This window comes from Podarcis muralis, chromosome 9, assembly GCF_964188315.1.
Source record: "Podarcis muralis chromosome 9, rPodMur119.hap1.1, whole genome shotgun sequence".
NCBI lineage: Eukaryota > Metazoa > Chordata > Lepidosauria > Squamata > Lacertidae > Podarcis > Podarcis muralis.
In genome coordinates, this window is record NC_135663.1 from 76,792,707 (window position 1) to 76,814,469 (window position 21,763).

The following is a 21,763-nucleotide window of genomic DNA, read 5'->3' on the forward strand; positions in this document are numbered from 1 at the left end:
TGACACACCCTGAGCCGTTCTATCCGGAACATCAGAAGAGCCTGCAGAAGAACATCGAGTCCAGAGTCCTCTTCTCGCAGTTGCCTGTGGGAAACCTGCAACCGGGATCAAAGCCATCCTGCTCAGAAGCTGCTGCTCGCCCTCGCCTCCTCCATCAATTGGTCTAATAACTGGGGAGTTAATGACACATTGGCAAGCAGAGAACCAAGACGCTTCTAACCCCACATGTCCAGGCAGCCACCTCCTCTTCTCCCCAGTTGATTCCTCAAGTTCAAAACCTCCATGGGAGAGCTGAGCAGGCCAAGCCTGACAGCAGGAAGTCCAGGGTTCAGCCCCATCCCCACCCCGGCAGCGTCTCCAGGCAGCACGGAGAATGTTCCCTGCCTGAAACCCTGGAGAGCTACTTGCAGTCAACATAGATCGATTCATGAACTGGCCAGTATAAGATCAAACTATCCCTGCTTATAAGGAAATCACACATTCGGTGGGAATTTCAAGCGGGCTGACTGCCAAGAAAGTGTGCATAGGATTAAAACGCAAGTCTGTCTGAGTCACAACCTAGAGTGCTCCTGTTTTGAGCCAGCGATGTTGTTGTTGTTTAGTCGTTTAGTCGTGTCCGACTCTTTGTGACCCCATGGACCAGAGCACGCCAGGCACTTCTGTCCTCCACTGCCTCCCGCAGTTTGATCAAACTCATGCTGGTAGCTTCAAGAACACCATCCAACCATCTCATCCTCTGTCATCCCCTTCTCCTTGTGCCCTCCATCTTTCCCAACATCAGGGTCTTTTCCAGGGAGTCTTCTCTTCTCATGAGATGGCCAAAGTATTGGAGCCTCAGCTTCACGATCTGTCTTTCCAGTGAGCACTCAGGGCTGATTTCCTTCAGAATGGAGAGGTTTGATCTTCTTGCAGTCCATGGGACTCTCAAGAGTCTTCTCCAGCACCAGAATTCAAAAGCATCAATTCTTCGGCGATCAGCCTTCTTTATGGTCCAGCTCTCACTTCCATACATCACAACTGAGAAAACCATAGCTTTAACTATACGGACCTTTGTTGGCAAGGTGATGTCTCTGCTTTAGAGCCAGCCATGCCCTTTCCAAAGTTACTCCATTTCGACTCTGGGCAAAACTTAGTCGCACAGCCCCCATCGTTTTATTTTTAGAACACCACTTTGATGTTTCATTATAATCAAGTAGTATTAGAATGCTAGTTATCTCATTTGAACTTGAAGTACCAAACAGGTTAGATATGGACTTTCTATTATTCATTACTAATTTTATGGCTGCATTTACAGCCCGCACCCTTCTTTCATCTGCTCATCAGCAAGCTTGCTGCATCCAGCACCTCCAAGACCAGGTGCTGGGGGCTAACAAGTGTGCAAAAGGCCCCAGCAATTATCTTCAGCAAAATGTTAGAGGACATGCAACTCTTCTCCACAACTGTTAGGCATCTCAAGAAACCAAAGACGTTGCACAAATGCCCTTTTAGCAGATAATGCACCAGTTTCTTTCCAATCAGGCAGGCAGCCAAGGGTTACTGACCGGGGAAGCTTTCAGGGAGCTGGAAGCCTTGTGGTCAATTTGGTATTTAGAGTCATCTTGGGCATTTTTCCTGACTTGGGAGTGAGTGTATGGAAATTGGACTGCTGTGGGACATGGAACCATTTCAAGTGTGAGTTCTCATTTGTAAAAAATGAGAGCTTTGGAAGCTCCCTTATACTGACTCCGACCTTTGGCCCAGCCGGCTCCATAGGGCCTTCAACCTGGGGTCTCTTGGACTACAGCTCTCACCTTCCCTGTCCATTGGTTAAGCTGGCCAAGGATGATAGGAATTGTAGTCCAACCACTTCTGGGGACCCATGGTTGACCGACACAGGTCCACGCTGACTAGCAACAATGCCGCTCCCCCAAAAGGCAAAAATGAAGACCCCCAAAAAGGTGGTATTGATTTAGGACAGTTGGTGCTAGTGGAAGAACCTTCTGATATTACTTATTTATTACTCCTCCTTCACCCTAAGGTTCCAGGGCAGGTTACAGAATTAAAAATAACATTAAATACAAATTAAAACAACTTACAGCCATTAAAAAAATATGGTGATCGGACATTGTGTCAATTCAGCTGTTTAGTTTTTCTCAGAGCTGGGAGGCCTCTGCGCCCACTCCCAGCACCGTAAATAAATATTTATGCCCAAAACCATGTCTAGAAAGTATATTATTCATCCTTCTAGGGTTCACCACATTATTCCTATTTAGATGAAATATGCTGTGGTCTGAGATGTGTCACCACCTCAGGGGAGAACAGCTGAACAGCTCTTGCAGAGGCCTTGGCTGTGCTGAAAAAGAGCTCCTGCTTTACATTAATTGCTAAGTTTTGGATCGGTACTTTGTTTGGAAAGGGGAGGAAATCCATCCCTGAACAATATTTTGGCTTTAAAAATGTATGGAGAATCTCTCTTGCCAAGAAAGGAAGGGGTGCAGCTCAAAAGGCCCCAGGTTTTATTTATTTACTGAATTTATATACCGCCCTATACCCAGGGGGGTCTCAGGGCAGTTCAGGGGTCTCCCCGGTATCTCCAAGTAGAGTTGGGCGAGACTCCTGGTCTGAAATCTTGGAGGACCCTTGCTGCCAGTCCGTGTAGACACTGCTGAGCTAAGAAGACCGCTGGTCTGGCTGGGATGAAGGCAACGTCCTACGCTCCTGGACTATTCCAGACTGGCTTCAAGGACAGAGCTGTCCCAAAGGCAAGGAGATGATCAAGTGGCATTTCCTGCTCTCACCCTTCAGTCTTAGGCCTCCTCTGCCTACTAGGCACTTATGACCCCCATGGCGGAGGAGCAAGGCTGAGCAGCTGAAGGTGACTCGGAAACTGCAACTAATCCAGAATGCGGCAGCTAGACTGGTGACTGGGAGCGGCCGCCGACACCACCTAACACCAGTCCTAAAAGATCTACACTAGCTCCCAGTACGTTTCTGAGCACAATTCAAAGTGTTGGTGCTGACCTTTAAAGCCCTAAACGGCCTCGGTCCAGTATACCTGAAGGAGCGTCTCCACCCCCATCGTTCTGCCCAGACACAGATCCAGCACCGAGGGCCTTCTGGCGGTTCCCTCGCTGCGAGAAGCCAAGTTACAGGGAACCAGGCAGAGGGCCTTCTCAGTAGTGGCACTCGCCCTGTGGAACGCCCTCCCACCAGATGTCAAAGAGAAAAACAACTACCAGACTTTTAGAAGACATCTGAAGGCAGCCCTGTTTAGGGAAGCTTTTAATGTTTAATAGGTTATTGTATTTTAGTGTTCTGTTGGAAGCTACCCAGAGTGGCTGGGGAAACCCAGCCAGATGGGTGGGGTATAAATAATAAAATGATAATAATAAATTATCATCATCATCATCCTCATCATCATCATCTTATTCAGCCCATGACGGAGATAAGTCTTCCCATAACACCAGGTCTTAGAGTACAGTGGTACCTTGGGTTACATACCCTTCAGGTTACATACGCTTCAGGTTACAGACTCCGCTAACCCAGAAATAGTACCTCGGGTTAAGAACTTTGCTTCAGGATGAGAACAGAAATTGTGCTCTGGCGGCGCGGCGGCAGCAGGAGGCCCCATTAGCTAAAGTGGTGCTTCAGGTTAAGAACAGTTTCAGGTTAAGAACGGACCTCCGGAACGAATTAAGTACTTAACCCGAGGTACCACTGTAGCTGACAAATAGAGTGGGAGGCATGGATGGGGAACCTGCAGCCACCCAGATGTTGCTGCCCTACAACAGCCAATGGGCCCCAGCCAGCATGTCCAGCACTCAGGGAACAGAAACTGCAGCCCAGCAACATCTGGAAGGACATCTCTGACTGGTTCCACAGAATCCACACCAGCAGGTCCAACAACGCCATACAGGGTAGGAGTTTATTAGCAGAAACTAGGCACCAGAAAATAGAACCTTTTAAGATTCAACCTTTTTGGAGCCAAGACTTTGAACACTACCTCTAATCCTACCCAAGACTGGCCTCTCCATGACCTGCGTACCCAGGATGGGGGGAGGGAACAAACCTTTAAAATCAAAAGTAAATCCCATGTTTTCCAAAAGGTGTTTCTACACAAGTTTTCAGGTGCCCAAGAAACACTCACTTCAGTTGTCTACAAGTCTTGGAATGTGGTTTTGTTTCAGTATCAGCTGAAGGAGGGCCAACTCCCAAATTCTAGTCTGCAGGAATGTGGAGCCGAGATAAGAGGAAATGAGCAATAGCAGAAAAAAGCAAAGCCTGGGTAAGAGGAAAATGAGCAGAAGGAAAAAATAATGACAGGAGAAAACGCTCTCTCTTATCTGAAAGTCAAACCGCTTTAAGCCAGTTGTAAGATGCGGGTGGCACTGTGGTCTAAACCACAGAGCCTAGGACTTGCCGATCAGAAGGTCGGCGGTTCAAATCCCCGCGACGGGGTGAGCTCCCATTGCTCAGTCCCTGCTCCTGCCAACCTAGCAGTTTGAAAGCACGTCAAAGTGCAAGTAGATAAATAGGTACCGCTCCGGCGGGAAGGTAAACGCCGTTTCCGTGCGCTGCTCTAGTTTGCCAGAAGTGGCTTAGTCATGCTGGCCACATGACCTGGAAGCTATACGCTGGCTCCCTTGGTCTGTAAAGCGAGATGAGCGCCGCAACCCCAGAGTCGTCCGCCACTGGTCAGGGGTCCCTTTGCCTTTAAGAACATAAGAAGAGCCTACTAGATCAGGCCAATGGCCCACCTAGTCGAGCACCCTGTTATCACAGTGGCTGAACAGATGCCTGTGGGAAATCTGCAAGCAGGATACAAACACAACAGCCCCCTCTGCCCTCCTGTGGTTTCCAGCAACTGGCCTTCCAAAGATTTCCGCCTCCAGCTGTGGCGGCAGAGCAGAGCCATCATGACTTGGAGTCCTCGGCAGCTCAGGAATTTATCTAATCTTCTTCTAGAGCCCTCTGAGTTGGTGCCCATCGCTGCCCGCTTAGTTTAGCCGTGTGCTGTGTGAAGCAGGCACTTTTTTCTTCTGTCCTGAATCTTCCAACATTCAGCTTTACTGGATGAGTTCGAGAGGAAGGGAAACCTTTCGCTATCCATTTTCTCCTTGCTGTACATGATGTTACAGATTTCTATCATGTTCCTCTAACTCACCTTTCTCTAAACTAAAAAGTCCCAAACGATGCAACCTTTTTCTTTCTTTCTTTTATATATTCAGTCTTTACTACTTTATAAACAACACACACAAAAAAAAAAACCCACACATAATTCACAAATAAAAAGAAAAATTAGACAAACAGAAAAATTTCAAAACAAAAAAAATTCCTTCCAGTAGCACCTTAAAGACCAACTAAGTTAGTTCTTGGTATGAGCTTTCGTGTGCATGCACACTTCTTCAGATACACTGAAACAGAAGTTGCCAGATCCTTCTATATAGTGAGAAGGTAACTAGAAAAATTTCAGCCACCGACTTCTGCCCTCCTTAGTGTGGGTTCTTTGTTTCCCTATTACTTGCCTCTATTTCTCAATAAACTTAACCTGTACTAAATCTTATGGGTGGTTTGTTTGTTTTTTACCTTATGTCATTCCAAGAGTTGTTAAAAGCGTTCTAAAGTTTTAATATGGGGACAATGTTCTTTTAAATATTGTCTATAAATTTCCCATTCCTTTTTAAACTTTTGGGTCGATCGATCCCTGATCTTCTTCGTCATATTCGCTAATTCCATATATTCAAACAGTTTGACCTGCCACTCTTCTTTTGTTGGAATTTTATCTCCTTTCCATCCCTTGGCTATCAGCATCCTCCCTGCAGTTGTTGTGTACATAAAAACCATCCTTTTCTCTCTGGGAATGTATGATGCCATAATGCCTAAGAGCAGGGGTAGGCAACCTAAGGCCTGGGGGCCGGATCTGGCCCAATCGCCTTCTAAATCCAGCCCGCGGACGGTCCGGGAATCAGCATGTTTTTACATGAGTAGAATGTGCCGTTTTATTTAAAAATCATCTCTGGGTTATTTGTGGGGCCTGCCTGGTGTTTTTACATGAGCAGAATGTGCGCCAGGCGTCCCCAGTTCCCCCTCAGCAGTGGCAGCGGCAGCGGCAGCGGCAGCCTCAGCAGCCCGGAGCCAGCCTGGTAGTGCAGTTGGCGCTGGCTGGCTTCAGGAGCTGCTCACTGCCATGGCACCCGCCATTTTGCCTCACCGGAAGTCCCCGTATGATGTGTCTTGTGCCATTGAACCAATCACGCAACATTCATTCCCTACTAATAAATCAACAACACTTAAAATATAAATCAGGGGACATTAAATGAAATCCGGGGACGGATTTTGTCCGGGAACTGATTTGTAAATCCGGGGACTTGCCCCGGGAAACAGGGACATCTGGTAACCATACCCCAAAGTCTCTGTTCATTGGTTACCTTGGGTCAAACCTATCACTGTCTGCCAAAGGTCTCCATTCATTGGTAAGAACATCAGAATGGCCCATGTGGTCCAGCATCCTCGGTCTTACAGGTGCCAACCAGATGCCCAAAAGGGAAACCTGCAAGCAAAACCCGCACACAGGACCCCTCTCCCCTCCTGGGGTTTCCAGCAACTGGTTTTCAGAGGCATGCAGACAGAGCAGAGCCATTGGCCCCCTTGCCCTCCATCCTTCCGCCCAATCCACGTAGGTGGCCATCATCGCCTCCAGTGGAAGCAAGTTCCCCACATGTATTGCATGAGGAAGCTCACCCTGGATAAAGCCTACCAGGGTCCACTGAGGTTCTGCATACACTGGTCACCTTGGGTCAAACCTATCAGCGAGCCCTGCACCCCCTCTGAACTTTCCCCTGGCCTTTGCACAAAGCCAGCGATAGCCCAGAAGGGCTTGCAGCAGGGGTAAGAATGAACACTTTGTGCTGTGCAAAGGGAGTCATAGGATCCATTTGCTGGGAAACAAAATGCATTCAGAGGGGGAGGGAGGGGGAGGAAGGAAGGAAGGAAGGGCACAGACCGTGAGCAGAAAGAACTGTGTGGACCAAGAGGAAGCAAAGTATTAAGTAGTGGGTTGACAAAGGAACAGCAATCTCTTGCAAAGTCAAAATCAGGCTTGTTGTTACATTGGTTGCGATAATTGGTTCTTCCGGACATTTTTGCTCATTGGGATTTTAAATAAACAATTAGGAAGGACCGACCCATTTCGTCCACACAGAAGCCTCTTAAGACCCATTTGTGCTACTGTAGCTTTTAGTCAAGGATACAGAATGCATATCATCCTACACAGGGTATTCTGCTGATACTTTTCTCCCAGTTATGGCCCTTCCATCGTTGCCGGTCAGGCAGGATGCAAAGCAAAGTCTTTTGGCCACCGAAATAGGTCTGCATTAAAAACAAAGGCATGAATGCAAAGCACTGCTATTTCCATCTGGACACAGATTTTGTGCTTCATGCTTTGGAGACCTCAGAACATCAGAAGAGCTTGCAGGATCAGGCCAAAGGGCGCCCATCTAGTCCAGCATCCTGCTCTCACAGTGGCCAACCTGCAAGCCGGACCAGTACAATTGGCACTGGAAAAAGCAAACAGGCGCTAGGGTCTTGCCACTCTTTAAGAGGGCTTTGAAACTCATATGAACTCCGACATCATTAAGCCCCTCTGTCTCTACCACAGGTGCCTCCGTCCACCACGGAGAGGGTGACTGCTCACACCGCCCACAGCAAAAAGCTGTTTGGCCAGGTAGGCATGCAGACGCATTCTGAAGCAGCTACCAAAGGAGATGCAGCTGCAAAGTAAGACAGGGAGGTGACACAATAACCAACTTCAAATATATGAAGGGCTGGAAGATGAAGCCAGCTTATTGTTGGCTGCATTGTGGTCTAAACCACTCTTGCCGATCAGAAGGTTGGCGGTTCAAATCCCCACGACGGGGTGAGCTCCCGTTACTTGGTCCCTGCTCCTGCCAACCTAACAGTTCGAAAGCACGTCAAAGTGCAAGTAGATAAATAGGTACCACTCCAGCAGGAAGGTAAACGACGTTTCCATGCACTGCTCTGGTTCGCCAGAAGCAGCTTCATCAGGCTGGCCACATGACCCGGAAGCTGTACGCCAGCTCCCTCGGCCAGTAAAGCGAGATGAGCGCCGCAACCCAGAGTCGGCCATGACTGGACCTAATGGTCAGGTCAGGGGTCCCTTTACCTTTACCAGAAGGGAGGGCCCAAACCAAAGGACAAGAAAGGTGACTGCAGCTGAATGTTTAAGGGTCCCTTCCAACTCTACAGTTCTGTGATTCATTGCAGGTATTCAAACAGAAGTTGGATGGCCATTTGCCAGGTATTCTGAAGCTGTGATTTCTGACTTGCAGGGGGCTGGACTACGTGATTCCTGGGGGGTCCCTCCCAATTTGGCAACTTATGATGCTGTGATAAAGCATTGTCTTTTTATAAATACAGTATTCCCTTTGCAAAAAAAAAAAAAAAGCTCCAAAAAAACAAAAGGATCTCTCAGAAAAGGTTCCCTGGCCTGCCGATCTAAATCTGGGGTGGGAAGTCAGATAGCATCATGTCCGGAGCAGGAGCTAACCCTGCGGGGGGAGCAAACGTCCCGAGGTCAGAGGGCCAGAAACAGACTGCAGACAAAGACTGGCACGGCTTCTGTGGGAACATGGGACACGGAGGATGTAGATCAGTTCTTTTGTTTCTCACAGCCGCATGTTCTTAGACCATGGAGAACTGTGTCCAAACAGCTAATTATTCACAGGGCTCGAGTCACCGCCCTCCATTAGCCAAGATCTCCATTGCTCTTCCAGCAGGCAAAAGCAGACAGTAAAATTAAATTAAGGGTGGAAGACTCCAAATGCAGATCTACTGGGGTATTAAAAGGTAAAGGTAAACCCTTGACAGTTAAGTCCAGTCACGAACGACTCTGGGGTTGCGGCATCATCTCGCTTTACTGGCCGAGGGAGCCGGCGTTTGTCCGCAGACAGTTTTTCCAGGTCATGTGGCCAGCATGGCTAAGCCGCTTCTGGCAAAACCAGAGCAGCACACGGAAATGCCGTTTACCTTCCCGCCAGAGTGGTACCTATTTATCTACTTGTACTTTGACATGCTTTCGAACTGCTAGGTGGGCAGGAACTGGGACCAAACAATGGGAGCTCACCCCGTCGCAGGGATTCGAACTGCCGACCTTCCGATCGGCAAGCCCAAGAGGCTTAGTAGTTTAGACCACAGCGGAGTATTACTGGGCAAACTGAGAACCAGCATCCGAGAGAGTCAAATGGACAAAAAAACACCACTCCTTTTCAATCCCCCTGACATGGCTTTATAACATAGGCAATGTTATGTACTGAAGTTCTCACCCTGGGCCAGCAGGGGAATACTGTAGAGTTTTCACTCAGGTCCACATATGCAAATAAGGAATTGAAAGTGACGTTCAGTGATTGGATAGTTACAGAAAGTTGTTACTGTTTGCCTTGTAGGCAACATCAAGAGAACAGAGCTAGATGTCTCCGAGGACATGTGGCAACTTGTGGAGTGATACCTTTGTTTAAAAACTGAAATGGCTTACAAGTTACATGTAATTAAACCGTTAATTAGTACTTCTGTACGGGTTGAGTGGTACTGTTGAACATTGATTGTTGTTTTTGCATGTTTCAGAGAAAACAATTTAGAAATACTTTTAGGAATAAGCCTAGGGTCTTGTAGGCAGGCTGAGGGTTCCTGAGAATGGGCTGCTGTTTCCTCAGCTGGGGACAGCAATTAGGCCACCCTGGTGTGAACCAGCAATCTATTGGGTCTGTGGCCTGCAGGCCACATCCATGACATGGGATTTTGTGTCTAGCAAGGCTGGAATTGAGCTGGCCGGACCTCAGAGCCCTAGGGAGCAAAAGTGGAAAGAAATGGAAGAGAACTTGGGCAAATTCTCCCAGTTCAGATGTACTGGCTTCTAGCCTACTGCTTGGAGCTGCTTGCTTGCCCTTCCCCCTGAATGGACAAGACTATGGCTGCTAGTCCCATCAGAGCTACAAGTGAGTCTCCCCGCTGCTCTGACAACTGTGCACCCATCCCCACCAAAATGGCCCCAATTTCATGGTCTGTGAAGGGGCCTGCAAAACACCTTTGGTATCTATAACTATACATTTAAAGGAGGAGTGTGCAACCAAAAAAATGTCACAATGAGAGGATGCTATGAGCTGAACCTGGAATATTCATCTTGCTGGCTCAGGGGCTGATGGGAGTTGGAGTCCTCTCACCATGGCTGTAGAAGAGCAGGCATGGCCAAACTCCAGATGTTTGGGACTACAACTCCCATCATCCCTAGCTAACAGGACCAGTGGTCAGGGATGCTGGGAATTGTAGTCCCAAACATCTGGAGGGCCAAGTTTGGCCATGCCTGCATAAAGCGATATTAGTGAGGTGCCATGTTTGCAGTTTAGTTAAGGAGCACACAGCTAAGACAATTTCTGAAACACAGGGCTGCAGCTTTAATGGGTAGAAAAGGGACTTTCAGCCTAACAAGTAACACCTGATGAAATTCCACCTCCCATCCAATTGCCAGAGGTGAGGAAGGCCTCTCTGGGTACCCTATTTCAGAAGCTGCCTCAAGGATTAGTGTACAAAGGGCACTTCTAGATGGTTACTAATTCCGATGTGGGTTTTAATCACATCCTGACAAAGCCAGGTTGCACAACTAAAGTTGATCGAGTGCTCTGGAGCAGCAAACCTTTTGCCACTGCCACTGCCCTACCCCAAGTACTTTTTGTGATAAGGTGAGTTGAAAGAGGATCCACTGGAAAGCATGGAGTAATGTGTAATCAGTGGCAATAAATCATTGACCAAGGCTAATCTCCCCAAACACACAAACAAACAAATCAGGGTGAGTGATCAGTAAGCAAGATTTCCCTAGGGGAGGAGTTACAGGGCAGAACTCAGAGGGTCTAGGGTCATCTAGACCAACTCCGTCTAATGCAGGGTGCCAAGAGCTGTGCATGCCTCAATAGATTATATTATGGCAGGGCCACAGCTCAGTACGAGAGCCTCTGGCCTCGTGTAGAAAGTCTCCAGCTCAATCCCTGGTGTCTCCTTGTCAGGCTGGGAGGGACACCCTGCTCCCCACTGCCTGAAACCCTGGAGCCTAAAAACAGTTATAGTCCCCATTACAACAGGGCTTTTAAAACTGTGGCATAATGATAAAAGGACAAAGTCATTATAAAAGTAAGCAGCACGGGACGAAAGAGGAAGTTCAGTCCGTCTGCTGGGAGGCCAAAATAGATAGATCTGCACACACATTTACAGCAGATGAGTCAGTGACTGTCTGTGGGCACATTTATTTTGAACCTCAAAACCATGATGGAAACAACAAGGCTGTAAGCAGATCAGCTCACAGCTTTCCTGAACTTTGGGCTACTGGCCCCAATCCACAGCTAACCAAACATGCTAGCTACCTCCTCACCCCACGGAGGAGAGAGCAGGGAGAAAGAGGGTTGGACTTCCAGAGGCTACTAGTGTGTTTGGCACCTCCAATGTCTGAGGCACTGGTTGCTGGGAATCACAAGTGGGAAGAGCTGCTATTGCACTCAAGTCCTGCTTTTGAGAAGATGATGCTGGGTTGGAGAGACCTTTGCTCTGGTCCAGCAGGGCTCATTTACGAGCTCCATTGCCTAGAGTAGCATGCATAGGAAGCATGGAACCTCAATCAGGAGCATGCTGCAAATCTGGAGTGAGGCTCTCCACCATTTCCCCATCCCAAATCGCCCTCCCCCAGCTGCTATTTGCCCCTGAATTTGCCATTTATTGCAAACAGCAGCTTGGGATTAGGGGTGGGGAGGTGGGGCTGGTTACTTTTTATGGGAAAACATTGCAGTGTCTCAATGCAAACTGATTGCATGCTACCAACTTTGTGTCCCTTCACAACAAAAGTGGTGTGCTACTGAAAAGTGGAGGAGGAGGAGATGACGACCACACTAAACATGGTTTTCCAACTTTGTGTGTATTAAACTCTCCTGGAAAATGCTCTTATCTTAGAACAAATCCTTATTTGACAAAGTTATTAACACAGGGCAAGCTAAAAACCTGAGAGGTGAAGGATCGGAATTTGAAATCAAGCAGATAAGGTATAAACAAACAAACAGGATGAAAGAGCATCCTTTGTAATGAGCTGGTCTCTTAGATGCTGCTTTGGAATTGTATGCAGAGGCTTACTTCAGAGAAGTAACTGGGGCATTAAAATGAAAATCTCAAATGGGTGGCCAATTGCTCAAGGCGGAGCAACAAAGAACGGAACAAGGCCATGTGCTGCATTATGTAAATGTATATAAGACGCTCAGCACTAAGGTCTAGGCTACATACACACCAATGGAGGAAGCCATGGCTAATTTTTAACCGGCTCACTAAATGCAGAAGTTCAGATTATAGTGGGATCTGCCAAGAATAGAATTGCTAAATGTGTGGCAGTTTAAGAAATTGCAGAGGAAGTTATGCTGAAACAGACACTGTTAATCGTCAGGCTGTAGCCATGTGCTTAAAATTTCCTTACTGTCTAATATTTCCGGAAGAAGTTTTGTTATTGCTGCACCGTCTTAATGTTTGGGCAACTCTTTGTCGGAGTTCAAGGAGGTAAAAATCCTTGAGGAAGGTGCAGATCAGGGCTGGTGTGGTGTGTGCCAGAAGAGGAGAGAACCCCAAGCTGTTTTAGGGGGCTCCATTTTGGGCCCCTAGGGACGCGGGTGGTGCTGTGGGTTAAACCACAGGGCCTAGGGCTTGCCAATCAGAAGGTTGGTGGTTCAAATCCCCGCAACAGGGTGAGCTCCCATTGTTCGATCCCAGCTCCTGCCCAACTAGCAGTTTGAAAGCACGTCAAAGTGCGCTGCGCTGGCTCGCCAGAAGCGGCTTAGTCATGCTGGCCACATGACCCGGAAAAACTGTCTGCGGACAAACGCCGGCTCCCTCAGCCAGTAAAGCGAGATGAGCACCGCAACCCCAGAGTCGGTCACGACTGGACCTAATGGTCAGGGGTCCCTTTACCTTTACCTATTGATCAACTACGATTCTATCAATCTTAATGTGGAACAAGCCTTATGCAGAGTCAGACACTTGGGTCCATCTAGCTCAGTATTCCCCACACAGACTGGCAACAGCTCTCCAAAGTTTCAAGCCAGGAGAGGCCTATGTGAGGATGCCATGGAGGACTGACCCTGCTCTAGCACTGTGCTACAGCCCTTCCCCAGTCATCCACAACAACATTGGCTGAAGTGTGGCATTTTTCCAGAAGGGAGAGGAGAGGTCAGCAATGAGGCAACACCCTGCAAGGCAGCAATGAGGTCAGTCAGTCTCCCAGAAGGGAGGGAGGGCTGCGGTCATCCTGCCACGCAGGCACACTCCCCATAGCAGCAGAAGGATATGAAATAATTGGTTGACTTGAGGGTCAGAGCTGTGCAGGACTCCAAAGCCAGCAAGGCTCAGGGAAGGGGCCCTAGTTCAGCACCTGCTTTGCACAGAGAAGGTCCTGGGTTCAGCCGCCAAGATCCTGCCAGCCAGTGTACACAAGTGGTTCCCAAACATTTGGGGACCATTCCTACCTTGGCTCCATGTGCTCGTCCCCACTCGGGAAACTGGTTTGCCCAACCCACCAAGGAAGATAATAACACAAGAAAATTCAAAACTGTAAGAATCAATGGCACATTGACTCAAAATCCAATTAAAGTGATTTGGTTCAGTTAATTCAACGAAATGGATGAGCTTGATCCATCAATACCTTCTCTGCAAAGTTTAATAGTCATTTAAACCTCCAGCAACCCCGGCAGGTAATCCCACTGCCCCCCAAGGGATACTACCACCCACTTTGGGAGCCCCCCGGTGTAGAAAATACTCAGCTAGATGACCCATTAGCCTTACTCAGGAGAAGGCACCTTCCTGCTTCTTTGGTTCAGAAATGTCACCAGGCACTTTCAAACCTGCCTTCACAGCTTTTTTTTTTAATCGTTTTTGGAAATGCACAGGATTCTGCACCCATTGCTTCTTTATAATGTGCAGATTGTGGAGTCTATGATCTTGGCAATTAAACAAGCGCAAGGGGAGCACCCATACACGAAATCAGCCACACCTCCTACCTGGAGACACTGCAGAAACCTGAAGGGCAGTATTGGTCATTAAGTGATAAAGGCCCTGGAGGACCGCCTCTCCCCGTATGGACCAATCCAGACCCTGCAATCATCCTCCGAGGCCCTTTTTCATATCCAGAGGGTGGCAACATGAGAACGGGCCTTTTCTGTGGTGGCTCCCCATTTGCAGAATGCTCTCCCTAGGGAGCCTCACCTGCTGCCTTCATTACATATCTTTTAGGCACCAGACAAAAACATTCCTCTTCTCCCAAGCCTTTTAAATGTGTCTGTGGGAAGGAGCTTATTGGTTTGTTTGTTGTTTAATTATGTATTTTGTGTTCTCATTTTGTAGGTTTATGTTGTGAACCACCCCGTGATCTTCAGATGAATGGCAGTATACAAATTTTAACTACTACTACAACAACAACACCACCTCTCACGTTGAATCTAATTACATCTTAATCCTGACACGCAGGTCCTTCAGAGGCTTCCTAACCCCAATCATGAGTCAGGCTCAGCTTCTCAGGGTTATGCAATTCCTGGCATGCCTTGCAGGCTTATCAGATACTACTTTAACAGCTCTGGCTTTCAAGGCCTGCAGCGCAAAGCATTACAAAACCCATTGTCTTAAGCTTTTCTGGTTTTGCTGTTCAGTATCCTGGCAGATTACAAACCTCATTGACTGCCAAATCCTTTCTTCATTCTGGATCAGTGATGCAAGGGATCACCACCTCACTGTGCAGGTTTTAATAAGGGGGGGACAACCACTCACTGATCACTGAAAGCCTCGCTGCAATAGTTCATGCACTGGTTACTTCAAAACTGGATTACTGTGGAAGTGCTGTGTTCGCCCTCTGCGCCACGCATTCCCGGGCGCAGTGAAAGCCTGCTCTGCCACTGCTCCAGCCTGGTCAATTGTGAATAAGTAATCAGCATGCTTGGAGGGACCTATCTCCAGTGCCCCACTGCTGCCTCCTTGGTAATCCCACTGCAAGAAGATCAAACGCATCCATTCTTAAGGAAATCAGCCCTGAGTGCTCACTGGAAGGACAGATTGTGAAGCTGAGGCTCCAGTACTTTGGCCACCTCATGAGAAGAGAAGACTCCCTGCAGAAGACACTGATGCTGGGAAAGATGGAGGGCACAAGGAGAAGGGGGCGACAGAGGACGAGATGGTTGGATAGTGTTTTCGAGGTTACCAGCATGAGTTTGACCAAACTGCGGGAGGTAGTGGAGGACAGAGGTGCCTGGCGTGCTCTGGTCCATGGAGTCACGAAGAGTCAGACACGACTAAACGACTAAACAACAACAAAACAACAACAACAAATCTCCAGTGCCCCACTGCTGCCTCCTTGGTAATCCCACTGCCCCCCAGGGGGCACCACTGCCTACTCTGGGACCCAATGCGCCACATCCTTGGTCTCAAATAAAAAATTAAAAAGGTAAAGGACCCCTGACAGTTAAGTCCAGTCGCAGACGACTCTGGGGTTGCGGCGCTCATCTCGCTTTACAGGCCGAGGGAGCCAGCGTTTGCCCGCAGACAGTTTTTCCGGGTCATGTGGCCAGCATGACTAAGCCGCTTCTGGCGAAACCAGAGCAGCGCACAGAAACACCATTTACCTTCCCGCTGGAGTGGTACCTATTTATCTACTTGCACTTTTTGGTGTGCTTTCAAACTGCTAGGTTGGCAGGAACAGGGACCGAGCAATGGGAGCTCACCCCGTCACGGGGATTCGAACCGGCCGATCTTCTGATCAGCAAGCCCAAGAGGCTCAGTGGACCACAGCGCCACCTGCGTCCCTTTGGTCTCAGATTTCTCCAATTCCAAAAAGCTCCCTGCTCTTCCCAGACAGAGAGAGAGCGAATTTTAGAGTCAGAAGGGACCATCTAGTCCAATCCCCTACAAAGTCATGGCAGGAGAGCTTTCTGCACACAGAAGTAGTTCTGTTTCAAGAGAAATAGAGAGGAAAAGGTGCTGTTCCAGGTCAGCTCTCTGGTCTTTCACTTCTCTTTTCTCAGAAGCAAGAGCTATGAAGCCAAACGCTTCTCTGGGCCTCTCTGTAAAATGCAAATGCTAACATGCAAATGCCAACCAAAGTGGTATCACTGTAAAATGCAAATGCCAACCAAAGTGGTATCACGGCTGATGGAGGCATCCTTTGAGGTTGGGCCGCAACATATATGGCAACAAGTAGGGGGGGCTACATGTGGGTTGGTGGGGGCTCTGTTCCTGCAGCGCCATCAGGCGGGCCCCAAACACAGCAGGGCCAGCTCTCCACGTTTTGAAAGCAAGTGAAGGAATATGCCTGCGCAGCTGAAGAACCCCTTGGCCCACCTCTTCCCAGAAAGAGCTGCTGTTCAGTGGCAGAGCAGCTGCTTGGCATGCAGAAGGCACACCACCTAGCGTCTGCAGGTAGGGCTGGGAAAGCCCCCCTGCCTGAAACCTGGGGAGTCACGAGGAAGAGAGGGCAAGTCATGGCTGCTCTCCACGACAGCTGGAGGCCGCCGGTGTCTCCAGCGCTGATCACGCGGGGAAGCTTGTGCCCATACGCATGCGCACACGCTATTTCCGGCGCACTTCCAGGTCGGAGGAGCACCAGAAATAGCTTGTGTGCATGTGCACGGGCCTCCTCCGACCTGGATGTGCACCGAAAATAATGCTTGCGCATGAGCAAATAAAGCTTGTGCATGCGCAAATAATGCTTGCGCATGCGTACAAGCGATTTCCAGTGTTCCTCCGATCCGGAAGAGGTCAGCCGCGCAGTACAGCGCCAGTAAGAGCGGGTGGCGGCAGTCGGCGGTGCCACGAGCCGGATAAATGAATCCCTCGGGCCTTATTTGGCCCATGGGCCTTAGTTTGGGGACCCCTGCAACCCATTTTCTATGCTATGGATCCCCACATTATAGGTCCCCAACACCTGTCACCCCCTTAAAACAAGGTGGGACACTTCTTTTAAAAAATGAAACCACAACCCTCATTGATATAGCTCAGAAAGATCAGCTCTCCAAAACCCTGTTAATGTCCTTTGGATATACCAGCCAAAGGGCCAGAGAGTCACCTACTTCTCTATCTCCTCTGATATAGGGCAGGGATCATCATGCCTCCACAGAGCCACCCCCACAATCCAGAGGTTATGTGACATGTATCATTAGCGTGGCAGGAACTCCTCGCCTATTGATATGAAGCAGGTGCCTTCCCTGTATAAATTGTGTAACATAAATAAAACGCTGTATGTCTACGGCAGAATGCTGCTGAAGAAGAGTCTACGTGCAAACACTGCAGGGAAGCCAACATTCTCCCCCACTTCTCATTCCTAAGCAACCCAACAGTGGGGAAAAACAGTCCTCTTCGAACACTCCATCTTCGAAGCTGACTCTGAAACTACAACTAATCCAGATTGCAGCAGCTAGACTGGTAACCTGGAGCGGCCGCCAGGGCGATATACCGGTAACACCGGTCCTAAAGGATCTACGTCAGCTCCCAGTATGTTTCCGAGCACAATTCAAAGTGTTGGTACTGACCTTCAGTATACCTGAAGGAGTGTCTCCACCCCCATCGTTCAGCCCGGACACTGAGGTCCTCCTCCTCCTTCTGCCGGTTCCCTCACTGCAAGAAGCGAAGTTACAAGGGAACCAGGCAGAGGGCCTTCTCGGTAGTGGCGCCCTCCCTTCAGACGTCAAGGAGATGAACAATTCTATGACTTTCCATAGACATCTGAAGGCAGCCCTGTTTGGGGAAGTTTTCAGTGCCTGATGTTTTGCTGTGTTCTGCTAGATTCTGTTGGAAGCCACCCAGAGTGGCTGGGGCACAAGTAATAAATTTACAGGTATTCTTATTCTTAATTTATTAGAGGGGAGGGAGAGAGAGGAGCTAAAACCTTGGAGACACCCAGATTCAAATCCCCACTGATCCATGAAGTCCACTGGGTCTGATCCTGAGCCGCTCTCTGCCTGTCAGCCCACCCTGCCTATCAGAGAATTGTTGTTGAGGATGGGGTCTGCCACCGTGAGCTCAGAAAGAGGCAGTATAGAAATGCAATATACCAGGCATGTCCAACAGGTAGGTCGTGGTCTACCAGTAGATCACTGGACACCTACGGTAGATCACTGGAGATCTGTGGTGGATCACGGTAGATCTCTTCCCCACTACCACCAGAAAAAGCTTTGGCTCCCCTAAAAAAAGCTCACAACTTTTGCCTGTCAATAAATAACCATGGGTAGATCCCAGCCAGTATTTTTATAGAGTGAGTAGATCACAGTCTCTTGGGAGTTGGACGTGCCTGCAATACACTAATGAACAATATCTCGATGGAACCACATTGGTCACCCCCATGGAGTCTCTGAAAGTGTTTGAATCATTTCACAAGCAATAGGCAGAAGGCAAGAACGGCCAGTTGAATCCCTGCTCAGCTATGAAATTCACAGGGTGGCCATGGCTCAGTCCCCGTCTCCTACCTCACAGCGTTGTCGAAAGAATAACGGGAGAGGAGGGAAATTACATGCCAGGCACCCAGAGCTCCTTGGCAGGGAGATGGCATAAATATACCAGAAAGAAAAATCATTCCCCAATCTTTATTTAGGCTAGTATTGTCTCCCCAGAGCAGGTAAGGCAGCCAAGGCTGAACCGCACAAGACCACTAAGTGAGTTCTTGGCACAGAAAAGACTCAGGCTGAACACTTTGTGTCCCGCAGTGCAGACTCTCCCTCTTGTGAGGTGAAAGCAGAGGGTGAATCCTCGGCTGGCCCAGGGCTGTCCAGCGGGTCTCACACACGGGAGAGAGATTTGAACCCAGCTCTCTTGCTCTTAGGCAGAGATTCAGACTACTAGGCCAAACTGTGCCGTTTGCTCAGATCGAAATTGCACTGTGTTCAGTGGGGATTACTCCCGGGTAAGTGTGGGCACATGGGTCCCATATCAATTAGAACTGCATATTAGTGAAAGTAACTTATGCATGCAGATACGGTAATTGCTTTGCAAAGACGTATTAGGCAAAACATACTGTACAAATAAATGTGCATTTTAGGAGAAACACAGACTAAAATGCTGACAAATTTTCAAGAGTACCTCTTCTTGAAAAATATATAAAAATAACACTAATGTGGAGAACTGAAATTAAGATTGCAAAATCAAGACACCAAAATGGACAGATTCAGTCATCCCTACCAGGGAGTAAACCCACTGAAAGCAGTGCAGTTACTTCTGAGTAAATACACAGAGACTTTCTTCCCTAATGTACCCATACAATCATATGCATGCCTGCTCAGAGGCAAGTTCCACTGAATTCAATGAGGCTTACTCCCAGGTAAGCACACAGGGAATTACAGCCTTTGGAGTGGGGAAACTGACTTAAGTTCACAAAGCTCACAAACTTAACTGCAAGAGTGCCAGCGTGCTTGGAGCCCTTTGCACAAGAGTAGGCACCACTGAACGCTGCAGAGGTCATGTCAAAGCAGGCACCCTTAAGAACTAAAAATTGAACCTTCCTTTTCTCTGTACAGTAATTCTGTTGAAGGAAATGCAGTGAAACACGCTAAGCAATGTTTATTGATCGACTGGTTGCACTTCTATCTCACCTTTCCGTCCACGAAGCTCAAGGCAATGTGCCTCATCTAATCCCCACACAACCACAACCACCCTGCGAGGTAGGCGAGGCTGAACGGCCTCCAAGGTCATTGAGCGCGGGGTGCGGCGGGATCTGAACCCCGGCCTCTCCCCGGTCCGCGTCCAGCGCTCTCCCCACTATACCCCACTGCCGCGCGCCCCTTCCCGAAATCCCCTCTCTCCCGCAAAGCGAGCCGCCGGCGCCCAAAGGAGGAGCGGGACCAGCAGGATCCTCTCCGGTGCTCCGCTTACCCAGCGCCGGCGAGACGATCCTGGGCCCGGCCGGCCGCGACGCGACGGCGGAGGGAAGAAGCAGCGGTAGCAGCAGCAGGCGGCTGGCCCACCGGGCGAGGCTGGAGGCAAGGCGGCGGCGCTGCTCGGATCCCATCTGCGCCCCCGTGGAAAGCGCGAGCAGCCTCCGCGCCGAGCATCGCGACCGGCAGAAGTACCTGCGCGGGGCGGGGCTAGCCGAGGGGGCGGGGCTGGGGAAGGAGCGGCAGGCGCGCGCCGCCCGGGATCCCCTCGCTCCCTTCGCCTGCGGAACTCGCGGCTGCTGTGTTTGCATCCCACAACAGCCCTGGGAGGGGGGCGAGGCGGAGATGATGGTGGTGATGATGATGATGATGATGATAATTTTGACCAAACTGCGGGAGGCAGTGGAAGGCGTGCTCTGGTCCATGGGGTCAGGGAGAGTTGGACACGACTAAACGACTAAACAACAACAACAACAATTTATTATTTATACCCCGCCCATCTGGCTGGGCTTCCCCAGCCACTCTGGGCGGCTTCCAAAAAAAAATTAAAATACTGTAATACATCAAACATTAAAAGCTTCCCTAAACAGGGCTGCTTTCAGATGTCTTCTAAAAGTCTGGTAGTTTTTGTTCTCTTTGACATCTGGTGGGAGGGCGTTCCACAGGGAGGGTGCCACTACCGAGAAGGCCCTCTGCCTGGTTCCCTGTAACTTGGCTTCTCGCAGCGATGGAACCGCCAGAAGGCCCTCGGTGCTGGACCTCAGTGTCCGGGCAGAACAAGGGGGGTGGAGACGCTCCTTCAGATAGGTGTGCGCCGCAGCCCACAGAGGATTTGGGCTCAGATGCAGTGTGGTCTATGGGGCTAGAGTGTCGGGCGAGCCCAGACTTCATTAAATTGTCACTATTGGACTCCAAAGAGTTTTCTTGTGAAAAGCAACCTTGGAGCCCCGCGTGGATCGGGCCCAGGATCGTCCCGCCGGTGCTGGCTAATCACAGTTCCTACAAAAACTTTGCTGAGACCTCCCAGTATAGGGCGGTATAGAAATTAAGTAAATAAGTATGTGCCAGTGTGGTGTAGTGGTTAGTGTCAGACTAGGACCTGTGAGACTAGGGTTCGAATCCCCGCTTGTTCACAAAGCACACTGGATGACCCTAACCCAGTCACTACTACTTTCAGCCTAGCCTATCTCACAGGGTTGTTGTCTGGATTTCATGAGAAGGAGAACCACACACTCCACCTTGAGCTCCTTAGAAGAAAGGCACGATAGAAATGCAATAAATAAGGAACATGAGACTCTGCAGGTGATTCTAGTCTAGGAGAAATCATTTTATGGCCAGCAGGTGGCGGTCATGTGTCCTTACAACGCTGTTAAAAGCCAAGAATTATCAAAGGTGCGAAATCCTTTGAGGGGAGGGGAGAGACTCCATCAGGCAAGGCCTCTTTCCACCTGCCTTGCCCCACCCTCTAGTCTCTGCTTCTCAATTTGTATTGTATTATTTTATGTACTGTGGCTTGCCGTTGTTTTATTGATTATAGTTTAGAAATTATTTATTGTAACTGTTGAGTGGATTTCTGTTTAACTTTTATATGTTATTATATTTAATTATTAGTTAATTATTAGTTAATACTATTCTAATGATTGTTGAGGGGACGCGGGTGGCGCTGTGGGTAAAACCTCAGCGCCTAGGACTTGCCGATCGCATGGTCGGCGGTTCGAATCCCTGCGGCGGGGTGCGCTCCCGTCATTCGGTCCCAGCGCCTGCCAACCTAGCAGTTCGAAAGCACCTCTGGGTGCAAGTAGATAAATAGGGACCGCTTAGCAGCAGGAAGGTAAAAGGCTCGCCAG

At 49.1% G+C, this 21,763-nt stretch overlaps 1 protein-coding gene across 1 annotated transcript in view; it reads right to left on the reverse strand.

The window, feature by feature from the left end:
* Window positions 1-20,286, reverse strand: part of SEMA7A (semaphorin 7A (JohnMiltonHagen blood group)) — a 51,245-nt gene extending 30,959 nt beyond the window's left edge. The window contains exon 1 of the mRNA XM_028744317.2: window positions 19,915-20,286. Within this exon, the coding sequence (XP_028600150.2) occupies window positions 19,915-20,227 (313 nt within the window). The 5' untranslated portion in view covers window positions 20,228-20,286. The remainder of the gene's footprint in view (window positions 1-19,914) is intronic.
* Between the last annotated feature and the right edge of the window lie 1,477 nt (window positions 20,287-21,763).